This window comes from Podarcis tiliguerta, assembly GCF_965153285.1.
Source record: "Podarcis tiliguerta genome assembly, chromosome: 2".
Lineage (NCBI taxonomy): Eukaryota > Metazoa > Chordata > Lepidosauria > Squamata > Lacertidae > Podarcis > Podarcis tiliguerta.
The window spans coordinates 79,111,185-79,124,256 of NC_139535.1; the positions used below are offsets into that span (position 1 = coordinate 79,111,185).

Genomic DNA, 13,072 nt, shown 5'->3' on the forward strand with positions numbered 1-13,072 from the left:
GGACGCCGAGATGCCTTTGGAATCAGGGCGGTGCCTCTTTAAGAAGAAGGCGGATGGAGCGGCGCGCTGCATTGTGGGAAGCGGAAGCAAAGCGGAAGTGAGGCCTGCTCGGTGCCGAGAAGCCTGTGGCGTAGAAACGGCAGCTGTCGGGGCTGGCAACTTCGGTAAGGCTGGATTTGGTGGCTGCCCTGCGAGTGTTACCCGGCGGAGGAAACTTTACTTCCCCTATAGGACAGCAGAGGCCGCTTCCAGCGTCCTGAAAGTAGTGTTTGTTTATACGGAGCACGTATTCGGGATATTGTGTCTCCCTGGGCGTTTAAAATCCCCGGAGCCTCCGTGGTGGCAGCTGCTCCTCCTCTTTCCTTTGGGTTTCGGTACATTCTGCGTTTTCACACAGAGGAGTAAACAAAGGCCCGCTAAGGCCTCACGTCAGGACCTTCTCTGGAGGTTTATTTGGTTTACCTGTTTCAGCTACGTATTTGTCGCGGGAAACACAAGAGGGTCGTAAAAATGACTTTTTGTGCTTCTTTTCGGTTTCTTGAAGTCCTTGTGGTTGGGGGCAGGGATGTTAAAGCTGGGGCCGACCGTACAGTGAGCTCCTGCTCTAGCCTCCCGCCCTCCTCCCCCACTTACAGCACCTCTCCGTTAAACGCACAAATCCAGTTGCCAGGCTGATTGATCAGTACATTAACTGCGCTTGAAATTATGTGTTTGCTTCCAGTTGCTTAGATCAGATAGATGTTCTTTTGCTATGATGGCTAAGCAGGTCGTAGTTGAGGTGTTCTCATCAAACTGTTACTAATGGGAGGGAGGGGAACCCACATAAACATAGTTACGTACTGCTATGACTAATAATACTAACTCGTTGAGAATGGTTCATAAAGACATAAACATCCGTGGCTAAATCCTGCTAGAGGAGTCTTCTAGGGATCTATGCAGCCACAGAAGGAGTGGAGAAAATAGCTGGGAGGCTTCTAACTCCCAAAGCATCAGAAAGGCTAGCTAGCTTTTGGTTTCGTGTTCACCTAATTTATAGGAGGTGGTAACTTATAGGAGGCGGCTTATTTAACAGTCACATTGGTGGGGTTTGAAGAGGTATTATAATCTGTCTTGAGTTTGGATGGTGTTAAGCAGAGTGCGGTTTTGATATGACACTATCTCTGCATGTTACGGTTTTTGAATCATTTCTTGGATTCATGGAGAGCTTGTGCATTATCCCACTAAACCCAGCTGCTTCTGTTTTTGTTATCATCTCTGAGAGAGAGAATGGTGTTATATTTCATATGGTAGCTACTTTTTCTGATGGCTGTGGCCTGGCTCCAATTACTGTAAGAACACCAGTGAAGGGTCGATGGGAGAATTAATACATGCAAAATACTGACTATAGTTAACAATTTGAGATCATTCATAAGGACTTGTATTAAAACAGTGTTTGATCTATTTCTGTGGCTGATAAACCTGCATTCTTGTTTGTAGGTAAAAGATCATGGAATCTGGTAGTATGGAAACGATAGCTGCTAACCCTCCTGGAGGGTCAAATGGCTTAGAAGAGCCTAAGAAGATGACCAGGGAGGACTGGAGGAAGAAAAAGGAATTGGAAGAACAGAGAAAACTGGGCAATGCACCAGCAGAAGTAGATGAAGAGGGAAAGTAAGTCTTGTGTATCCCTTCATATCTGCTAGCAGTTCCCTTGTATTTCCTTCAAACTTGCACTTCTTTTATGACTTTCTGTTGTTTTATTTTTTTGAAGTTAGGAGGTATGTACCTTGAAGGAATTTCATTCATCTTGCTTGATAGTTTTGGAATTTCTGTAGCCAATGGGTAATGAAATGAATGAACCGAAATGTATGGTTTATTCCTGCCTTCAGCCTGTCTAGTCTTTTCCTAACCTTTCCAGAGTGGGGCAGGCAATTGGAAGGGATTGAAATCTTGAAGTGTGAGAGGTTTTTTTAAAAAAATTAAGCAAAAAGGAAGGGCCAAAGCTCAGTGCTCAGAATATCGATCTGGGAGGGGGAAAGACTCACACTTCCTATATAACACAGTATCCTTTTACAGTACAGTGGTACCTCTGGATGCGAACGGGATCCATTCCAGAGCCCCGTTCACATCTTGAGTAAAATGTATGCATGTGACGTCATTTTGAGCATCTGCGTATGTGCAAGTGGCGAAACCCAGAGGTAACACGGAGCATAACCTGAAAACGTTCAACCTGAAGCATATTTAACCCGAGGTATGACTGTATTGTTAAGACAATCGAACATGGTTTTGACCCTCCATTGACTCATGGACCCTTATGGAGAGACACTTTGGTTGCCTTTATTGGAAAGTCTAAAACAGGCTACCATCTGCCGCTATTTTCTCTCTTTTCTGCACAGCTGCTAAGCCCTGTTTTCCTTGTACGGGTATGTTTTGATACAGTGGTACTTCGGGTTACAAACACTTCGGATTACAGACTCCACTAACCCGGAAGTAGTGCCTCGGGTTAAGAACTTTGCCCCAGGATGAGAACAGAAATCACGCGGTGGCAGCAGCAGGAGACCCCATTAGCTAAAGTGGTACCTCAGGTTAAGAACAGTTTCAGGTTAAGAACGGACCTCCGGAATGAATTATGTAACCAGAGGTACCACTGTACTTGAAATTAACAATCTATTTTTTGAAGTATTTTAAAAAGCACTGAATTGGGGATTCTGTTGTCATCCCTTCTGTGGGTCTGAGTCTATGTACTTGGAGGCATGTCTCAACTGAGTTCAGCTGCATGTCAGCTTCCATGGTAGGGAAAAGGCAGCATATAAATGTCAGAGCATAATAAATAAAAATAAATAATGAAATGATCCTAACTGTTTCCACTTAGAAGTCTCCTTGATCTTTATCTCAGCATGGGAACCATTACAGACTTAAGGTCCATCTTACCCGGTCACAAAGCATTCACAACATTATTTGTGGATATCTGTAACATTTAGTTGTTCAACAATGCAACCATAACACAACCATATTTATTCAGAAGTAATTCCCAGTATGTTCAATGGGGCTTACTCCCACTTCAATGTGTGTGTTTTCTATTTATTACAGAGACATCAACCCTCATATTCCTCAGTACATTTCCTCAGTCCCATGGTATATAGATCCTTCAAAAAGGCCTACACTAAAGCATCAGAGACCTCAGCCAGAGAAGCAACAAGAATTTACATTTCTAGGGGAATGGTATAAGCGAGGCGTCAAAGAGGTAGGTCACCATGATGGGAATGCTGGCACTCTAGAATGTGAATAAATCCTAATCAGTTTGCTGCCTTTATTTCTTAATACTGGCATTCAAAAGATTGAGTTCAGTGATAGTTTGTCATCTTTCTGAGTATCAGATGTTGTGGGATAGTTTTATACTAGTTCTGGCAGGGGTACACTGCAAGCTAAGGATCAAGTTCTCTGCAATTATCATTACAGATAATTAATTGTATTGTAGATCTGTTTCTTTTGCAGTCAAATGGGGCCAACTATATTCTGATCAAGGCTGAGCGGAGGGAAGTAGGTGTGCTGTTGATAGGAAGCTTTCATTTGTTTTTGTTTTTTGTTCAGAATTCTCATGCAACCAAGTACCGCAAAGGAGCATGTGAGAACTGTGGTGCCCTTACACACAAGAAGAAAGATTGCTTAGAGGTAAGCATTATTATTATTTTTACATGAAATTGGATAAAATTAACTGTGAATCTTGCTAACATTCTGAAAAATTAATTTCCCCAAGCTCTCTGATACAAAAAATGAATAATAATGTGGCCAGTTCCTTTTCTGAAGAACAGGAGCAATGCTAAGGTTGTGATCTAATTCCTTCCCTGCAGAGACCTAGAAAGGTTGGAGCCAAATTCACAGGAACCAACATTGCACCAGATGAACACATGCAACCACAGCTGATGTTTGACTATGATGGAAAAAGAGACCGTTGGAATGGCTATAATCCAGAGGAGCATATGAAGATTGTAGAAGAATACGCCAAGGTTGATTTAGTAAGTAGGGTGGTGTGTTTTTTTTCCTTTAAAAAGATTCTGACAGTCTCTTGGGAAGTTGTGCCATATATCAGTGTTAAAATAGGTCACTTTTTTATCTAGAGTAGAATTAACTTGCACACTAACTTAAATACCAGTAGAAATGTTTAAGGTAAGGTGCATGAAAAGCTGCCTTTTACTCAGCCAGACCATTGAGCCAAGAGTGACTTTCAAACAATGCATTTTGTCCAGTTCTGCTGTTTCGCTCATGCGACATGCTTGTGCAAAAAACGTCCACTTCCTCTTCTTTCTGCAGACCACCGTGGATCTTCAAAATCTCTCCAAATTGTTGGGGGGGGGCTCTCTGGAACAAATTTTGGGGGTACACAAGGGGAGGAGGGGAAGAGGAAGTTCTGTTGAGCATGCAGAACACCACTTACAAAGCAGAGGATAATTCCCACTTGTCTAGTGAAAGATGCCCTCTGGTGAGAAGAACTTCTGCTTGCTAAGGGTTAGTAAAGGGATTGTTCATACTGAATTTTAGTACCAAACTAGACAGATTTAATTTTAATTAAATAAGATTGATGTTTGCATGATGAATGAAGTGGTTGTGGAAACGTTCAGTCCAGTGTGAGAAGTAATCCTGCTTTCATTTTAACAGGCTAAACGCTCACTGAAAGTGCAGAAGCTCCAGGAGGAGCTGGCTTCGGGAAAGCTGACGGAGCAAGTGGTAAGTGAACTGAAAACATTAGTACCCTGGTGTTTTACCACAAGGGATGTGTGTCCCCCTTTCTCACATGTCACCACTGCTATTAAAGGTATAGGATGCTGCTGAGGGCACAAATAAGCACTAAGCACCATTAGGTCCAGTCGTGGCCAACTCTGGGGTTGCAGTGCTCATCTCAGTTTATTGGCCGAAGAAGCCAGCATACAGCTTCCAGGTCATGTGGCCAGCATGACTAAGCCACTTATGGCGAACCAGAGCAGCACACGGAAACGCCATTCATCTTTGTGCTGGAGCAGTACCTATTTATCTACTTGCACTTTGATGTGCTTTTGAACTGCTAGGTTGGCAGGAGCAGGAACCGAGCAACGGGAGCTCACCCCGTCGCGCTAGATCAGGCTTAAATCTACCTTAAGCCTAAAGCTTTTGCTATGAACAAACCAACAGGAGTGCTTACTCATTTGGGCGTGCCCTTCATTTTGCATTTCACTAGGTGGCAGTATAAACCCTACTTTTAATATTAAAGCTTCTTTTGAACAGGAAGGAAACCAGAGCCATTTCAGGGTATTTTCTTTCAGCTTCCTCAATAAAGTTAATCTCAGTCTTACACTTTTAAAAAAATATTTTGAAATTTAAAACTAAAATACAAAATGGAGCTTATATTCTGTGCTAATGCTACTTTTCCTTGCCGCAGAACTCCCCGCGACATAGATGGGGAGAAGAGGAACCAAATTCACAAACGGTAAATAATATTTTTAAAAACTCACAAGATACAGGAGAGAGAATTGTTTTTTCACAGAAAATGGCTTGGTGTACTTTGAGGTGGCCAACTGGATCACGCTAAAGGACCAAATCTAGAACTGTACCTGCCTCTGTGGGCCATATTGATAGGTGCTTGGAACCCCCCACCTATTAATCACCTGCCATCATATATGATGGACCAGAAACTATTACTGTTAAAAGGAAATGTGAAAAATTGGGGGAGAGGTCCACCTCTTTTCCCACCCCAACCAGGTACCTCTGATAATGAGCATCACTTTATGAAAATAAGGGAGGTGGTTGTTTTTAAGCATTTTTGCATAGAGACAACATCATTAATCAGCTGCCCTTTCAGCTCTCTGTGCTGCTTGAGTAGCATGGACCAACTAGAGGGATGTTTCGCATCTGTTTCTGGATCTAAGTGACCTGTCCTGCAAGGATGAAATAGACTTTGGCAAATCTAACCTCACTTAGATCCTAATAAATTAAAACATATAGGACTCTTATTTTTTAAAAAAATATTTACAGAGCACTAATAAAATTGTCTGAATTTTTAAAATAGCTTAAAGGTCTTTGCATTTTAGATTAATTGTGCAAATGAATTCTACACCTACTGCTCTTTTGAATAATACATCTTGCTATGTTTTCAGGAAAGAGATCATAACAGTGAAGATGAAGATGAAGACAAATATGCAGATGACATTGATATGCCTGGACAGAATTTTGACTCCAAAAGGCGTATTACCGTCCGAAACCTGCGTATTCGGGAGGATATCGCTAAAGTAAGCAGATTCACATTAAGCCTTGTCATTGTGTAGCTGTTGTCTGTGTTTTACTGGTGGATTAAGAAAAGTACACAACATTCTTCTTGCCTTCATCAAGCTTTATTAATTAATATATGCAACCAATAGTCTCTTTTAGATTTCTCATCCTTAACTGAAAATTAATTGCTTAGTGACATTAAGAAATCCATTTAACTTAAAATAAAATGAGGATTTGATTAGCTGCATTGACGAGTTGGCATTAAGAGATCTTCAAGGGATGGTTGGCTCTGTTACCTGCACTGAAGCTTCAAGTCTGTATTCTCGTGTCTTTTCAGTACTTGCGGAATCTTGATCCCAATTCTGCATACTATGATCCTAAAACCAGAGCGATGAGAGAGAATCCATATGCCAATGCCGGAAAGAATCCAGATGAGTAAGTTTGAAACTAACTTGCTTGGGTAATTTAAATGTCTTGTGCATCCTTTCAAACATTAATATTTGAGTACCGGTGAAACCCGTACATGACAGTGGAAGTTGTGAGAAAAGCTTTCTTTAGTACTAATTTGATACTGGGGATTTCCTGGGTGGCATCCAAAACCACATGAATGGACCTCCCTTTTCCCTATCTGCCAGAGGTTTCCCAAACCAGGTTTTAGGGCATGCAAGTGGGTGGGGGGGTGAATCTGTTCTACCAACAATATCCATTCCACTGGTGAAGAAACACTGTTGGATTTCACCCATGGAAAGAAATTGGATTTGACATCTCCATTGCCCCTAATCATTTGGTTGAAATTAATTATTCTGTTGAATGATTAGTCCCCCTTTATTTAGTAGAATAGCTAAATGCTGCACAGACATTCACATATCCATGTTCTATCCCACTAGGGGCAAGTGCTCTTGAGTTTCTGGGGGGGACTGATACCCAAAAGCTTATATCTCTTTCCTCCAAGCTTTACTTTGTGCTGGAGTAAGGAGTAAATAAAAAATGACCTGAGTCTCTCATGCTGCTTGTTACCGTAGCCAAGCTTGAGATGAGACCATGCTTTCCTTTCAAGCCTTCTGTATATAGCCAGAAGGTTCAGTGATAGTCATGGTTTTCTCTTTTGAGTTGCAGTTTGGGGAAAGCAAAAGAGCTGAAATCTCTTGTGTGATTTGTTATCTACAGCTCAGGACTGGTGAGAGAAACCCCTGCCTCTAAGACCCACAGCACACTTGGGAGGACTTTCATGGGGATGGGAGAGGGTTGGTGGTGAGCATAAATAGAGGCTGGCTTGTAAGTCACCAACAAATGTGGGCCCCAGATGCTGTGTAAGAAAGCTCTGTTGCAGGAGGGTCGCAGTACATTCCTTTCTTGTATGTGGTTTTAATCTGAAAGTTGTTTCTCATACTGCATTTTGATAATGGATGATTGCTCTGACTACAAGCATATTGCCTGAAAAGCTGGTGCGTGCAGTTGAGTCTCCTCAGAGACGCAAGAAGCAAGCTGGATTTTACAGATCTATGGCAGAGCTCGTCACTTGTGTTGCTTTTGGGGGTGGTGCGGGGACTTGTGTTGCTTATTGAAGCACATCTTTGCAAACATGGGAATGGCTCCTTTCAATGAAAGTGTCCTAACAAAGAAGAAAGGACTCATATTGTAATGTAAAACCACTCATACTTCCTGTGCATCCTGGTTACTCACAAGGTCTTTCCTTCCAGGGTCAGTTACGCAGGTGACAACTTCGTTCGTTACACAGGGGCTACCATTTCTATGGCGCAAACTCAGTGTAAGTACTGAATCTGCCAGACATGTTTTCTTCAGTTGTACCATCTACTACTACTTACTGAAACCTGCTTTTGACAGCGGAAGGAACTATTCTCAGTTTAATCTTCAGGGGAGTTTCAATTTTGGGCAAATAGAGGGAAAGGGTCCTTATTCAGAGGAAACCGCCCCCCCCCCCAAAAAAAAAAACTTTAGAGACATATTGAGGGTTTTCAATGTTCCCCCTTGCATACCTCCCCTTGCCCTCAAAAAAAGGAAAACAAACTGTGCTAGGGGGTGTATTTGTGCCTCCATACTGCCAAAGGAACACTGGCTGCGGAGAGCATCATGCAGTTGTGAGTTCTCTTAGGCTTCTGAGGCCATGAGTTAGGCTGAAAGGAAGTAGCTGTTTGTTTGTTTGTTTGTTTGTTTGTTTGTTTGTTTGTTTGTTTGCTCACTCACTTCCTTTCAGCATGGGGTATAAAATGGGGGGGGGGCCTGCAGTGATGCAGGTGTCCTCCAAGCCCAATGTGCCCTTTGTATCCTTAGATAATTCTCCAAGGCGGTTCTCTTTCCTCTGCCCCTTGGAAACCATGAACCCTCTGCTCAAAGCAAGTGGGTTCCAGGCCAGCTTGAGCAGATGGACAGTGATGTTGTGGGCTGTTCTTGAAGCTGGCTCAGTAGAGCCAAGCCTAGAGAGATTCATGGCAGCTGTTCCTAGAACTGGCTCTGTGAAGCTGAGAATGATTCATGGGAGTAGAAGGGAAGAGTAAAAACAGAGAGAACCTTACCTTTGCCTTGTCTTCCTTTACCCCCACTTCCCCCAAAATTATTTGGGTTCCTATTGAGAGCAAAACCAGCTTATACCTTGAAGTTAGTATATATATCAGCAAATAGTTATTGCAAACATTCTCTCTCCTTAATTCCTTAAAAGTGTTTGCCTGGGAAGCCTATGAAAAGGGCTCTGAAGTTCATCTTCAGGCAGATCCTACAAAACTTGAACTCTTGTATAAGTCCTTCAAAGTGAAAAAAGAAGACTTCAAGGAGCAGCAGAAAGAAAGCATCCTGGAGAAGGTAAATCAGCCTCCTAAGCACCAGACTAGTAGCTGTAGGCAACCAGGGATTTTTGCACGCAGCAATAGAAATGCAGCAAGCAAGATTTACTGAATTATGTATTTTGAACAGAACTGTGTGCCGGTTTGTAAGGTTTTATAAATATGTACAGTTTTATAAATAAAAAAACCCTTCGTTTAAGCCGCTTAAAAGAATCCAACACACAACAAGGAGTAAATAGGTTCACAAGCCAATCTGATTTTTGAGGTGGAAATGGATTTATAATCTAACCTTGCTGTGCATTTGCTGCTAGAAATTTATGCAGTTTTGCTTGTGTTGGTGTGTTCTATTCTACTGAAGAGAAATTTGAAAATGCTTTCAATACACATGCACATGAACTCTTTAAAAGAGCACAGTGGACAGGCAACAACCATTTTGCACACATACAATTGATGCACAACCGCCAACATGCGGATTATTTTAGACCTGGGAAATAGCAGGACAGGCTTTGGTGTGCTCCACTGACCAGAAACACAACCCCATACAAATCGGGTTGCCTGTATATAAGGATAGCATAGTGGCTTACAGTTGTTTCCTGCAATATCCAGATAGGGATTCTTGATTAGTAAAATACTGTATAGTTAAACTGTAGATAATCCTTTGCTAAAGATTTTTCCAAACTTTATTTCTTAACAGTATGGAGGACAAGAACATCTGGATGCCCCACCGCCTGAGTTGCTGCTTGCTCAGACAGAAGATTATGTGGAATATTCTAGACATGGAACAGTTATTAAAGGCCAAGAGAAGGCTGTTGCTCGTTCTAAATATGAGGAAGATGTAACTATCAACAACCACACAGTAAGTAACCAAGAACAGGAAACCTTACTAAAAATAAGGCTGCACTTTATATTTTGAATAAGGGTTCTACTAATCAGAATTAATTCTGAGCTGTGCTCCCCTTCAGCTGCAGGCAGCCAAATTCTGACCTGCATGCAGTTCATAGGTATGAGTTGAGTTCTCCTGTGCTTACATGGTCACCACTTCACTGTAAAACAGTTGGTTTTAAAAGTTACTTACTACAATGATTCCTTTGCAGGGAGAAGCAATAAAAGCTGCCTTCCCTCCTTCCGCTTATTGTGGGCAGAAGGAACCTTCCTTTAACATAGGGTGACCTCTAGATCCAGCCCCATCGTTTCACTTTGCAAATATTTGACTTGGAAACTTGAAAAATCAGTTTTCAAAATCTGCAGATACTGTACATCTGTTCAGGGTGCAGTTCAGCAAAAATAAAGCGCTTTATGTCCCATTTTGGCAGCAGAATTATGCATATATTCAGAAACTCAGTCAAGTAAACTAAAACATCAAAAGGGCTGAACTTTGGGTTGCCCCAGATGTTGCAGCCTTGCCTCATAGGGCAGTTGCTCTAACCCTTAGTCCAGCAGCCTTTTCTCACAGTGGCCAACCAGATGCCTCTGGGAAGCCAACAAGCAAGAACTGAGCACAACAAATCCTTCCTAGGCTGAAGATTTAAGTTTAATAAATCCTCTGTAAGTAGATTTCATGATTTCAGGGAAAGTAATATTTCTCAAAAGTTTAGTTGTATCCTGAACAACATTTATATAATTCTATAACTTTACATCAGCACAACCAATGGTGGTAAAAGTAACTGATTTTACTTTTCTTTTTGTTCCCTCTGCAGTGCATTTGGGGTTCCTATTGGAAAGAAGGCAAATGGGGATACAAATGCTGCTACTCATTTGTAAAGTATTCGTATTGCACAGGAGAAGCTGGAAGAGAAATTGCAGTAAGAACTGGCCTAAGGAATAAATTTTCCACTTCTAAGTTTTACAAAAATCCAGGCTAATACTTGTTTCTCCTGTTGAATTTTATTTTCTCTCCTATTTATTCTCTCTACAGAACGCTGATGAGGAATTGCCCATTGAAGTGCCTGAGGAAGAGTATGTGACCAAACAAAGAACTCTAGTGGAGGTAGGTTGCCTTTTTCTCCTGTGTGCTTCCCTTTACAAAAAAAAAGAAAGAAAAGAAAAACCTATTGTGTGTCAAGGGGAAGAGAGATAATTTTAGTTTGTAGAGCAGGAATGGGGAACTGCATCCAGCCAGCAGGCCAGATCTCCATGCCCACTGCAAGTCACCTGCCATCACTAGGTGAAGTTGTTTTTCTTTGCAGACAAACTTGAACTCAAGTCAGGCAGCCAATACCAGCTGGGGTTGTAGGCTGTGCCAATCAGCTAAGCGACACTGATTAAAACCTCTGCTTTTGGCAGGAATCAGTTGCGCTTGGGAGCTCAGATCAGGAGTTCTTTAATGACACTAATCTCAGCGGAGCTTGTATTTGGCATCAAATTTTAAAGGTGCCGAATGCAAGTCCTGCTTAGCAAGAAACAATTGGCAGCGCCCTTTAATCGTTCCTTTGCAGCTGTGTCTTTACTTGCTCCACACCTGGTGTTACATACATCTGGAGTGCAGCAGATGGATGTGGTTTAAGGGAAACTGCCCCATGGGCCCAATTAAACCCCCGCCAGGCCTAATTTGGCTTGTGGGCCGGAAGTTCCCCACTACTGATATAGAGGAATAGTTCTCTTTAACTGCAAGATCCGCCTAGTGGTTATTCAAAATAAGACAGCACAGCCCATGTAACATTTCATCCTTCAAAGTCTCAAAAAGTCCCTAGGTTCGTTTACTGCAAGTTGTTATACGTGGGGCTGCCTCCGAATACTCTTGCTTTTTTCCACCCTCTGCAGATGCATCAGGACAAACAAAAAGAGGAGAAGAAGAAAAAGAAGAAAAAGCACAAGAAGAGTACAGGTTCTGATAGTGAAGAAGATAGAAAGAAACAGGAAAAATTAAAGAAGGTATGTTTGAAATAAGAATAATCTGCCAGCTGCATTTTTCTTGCTTATTAGTAATTTTCAAACTGATGGATTCCTTTTGTTAGCCGATGTAAAGTGTTGAATACAACTTGGTGACTTTCTAGTCATACTCTTTTGGGTGAATACTTGTGACGGTGTTTAGACCAGTAGCCAACAGCTGGAATCCCATGGGCTAAACCTACATTATGCCACATGATCACCTTAATGCTGCAGACAATTTCTCTCCATCCCTGCCTATCATTTAATGAAACCTCACTCCCTGTATTGGATCTTGCTGGCTTCTGTAAACTAATATTGTCACACAGTTATGGATTGTGTTTTGTTTTCCTTTAGGCACTGAATGCTGAAGAAGCCCGTCTCCTTCACGTGAAAGAAATAATGCAATTAGATGAGAGAAAGAGGCCCTATAACAGCATGTATGAAAGCCGAGAACCAACAGAGGAGGAAATGGAAGCTTATCGAATGAAGCGCCAGCGGCCAGATGATCCTATGGCCTCGTTTCTGGGGCAGTAACTTTTATGAAAGAACTTGCAAGCCCACAGGACTTGGGTGTTGTTTTTATATTTGATCACCAAGTAGAACACCTGCCAGTTTTCTGTATTGTATTGTGTATGTGTATATAAATATGGCATATAAATATGGTAATGTTTCAACTGAAAAAAGGGAGTGTACAGTTTACATCTTGTGTTTCCTTTGTAAATGCAAATGTTTTGTCAGCCATAACCTGCTGGTTGCAGTTATGATGCCCAGTGGGTTTATTAATTCAAAAAGGCAACATTCTTCTCACTCAGAATGTGTCACATCCCCAAACAAAAAATAGCAGGAGTCACTATTTCTGCTGTTTGAAGGGAACAAGAGTTTGGTACTTTCCACTTGGCAAATACACAGTTGTAACCTACTTTTATGTATAAATTAACTCAGTACAGTTGAAGGGGGGGTATTCTTATCAGAAGTTAACAGAATTCTACTCTTGTGAAACCATTCTTCTGGTTAAAAGCTCAGACAGCTTCTCAGCAGAATTGGATGAGATTTCCAAATATCTCGTGTGTCTTAAAGTGTTGCTCTGGGAGTTAGCTATCAGAACATCTTCCGCAATTGCTCTGCATTCATCATCTAAAGTACCAGATCCTTTTCTTTCCTCCCACTCTCTGTGCTTGCATGCTGGA

General features: G+C 41.8%; 1 protein-coding gene across 1 annotated transcript; it reads left to right on the top strand.

Annotated features, from left to right (window-relative positions):
• The first annotated feature begins 57 nt into the window (after positions 1–57).
• Positions 58–12,925, top strand: SLU7 (SLU7 homolog, splicing factor). Its single transcript, XM_083430842.1, has 16 exons — positions 58–164; positions 1,477–1,650; positions 3,070–3,223; positions 3,571–3,651; positions 3,831–3,995; positions 4,636–4,704; positions 5,393–5,440; positions 6,108–6,239; positions 6,557–6,654; positions 7,920–7,987; positions 8,897–9,036; positions 9,712–9,873; positions 10,715–10,819; positions 10,933–11,004; positions 11,778–11,888; positions 12,240–12,925. The coding sequence occupies exons 2-16, from the start codon at positions 1,487–1,489 to the stop codon at positions 12,417–12,419; spliced, it is 1,749 nt and encodes a 582-aa protein (XP_083286968.1). The 5' UTR covers positions 58–164; positions 1,477–1,486; the 3' UTR covers positions 12,420–12,925.
• Positions 12,926–13,072: the final 147 nt, after the last annotated feature.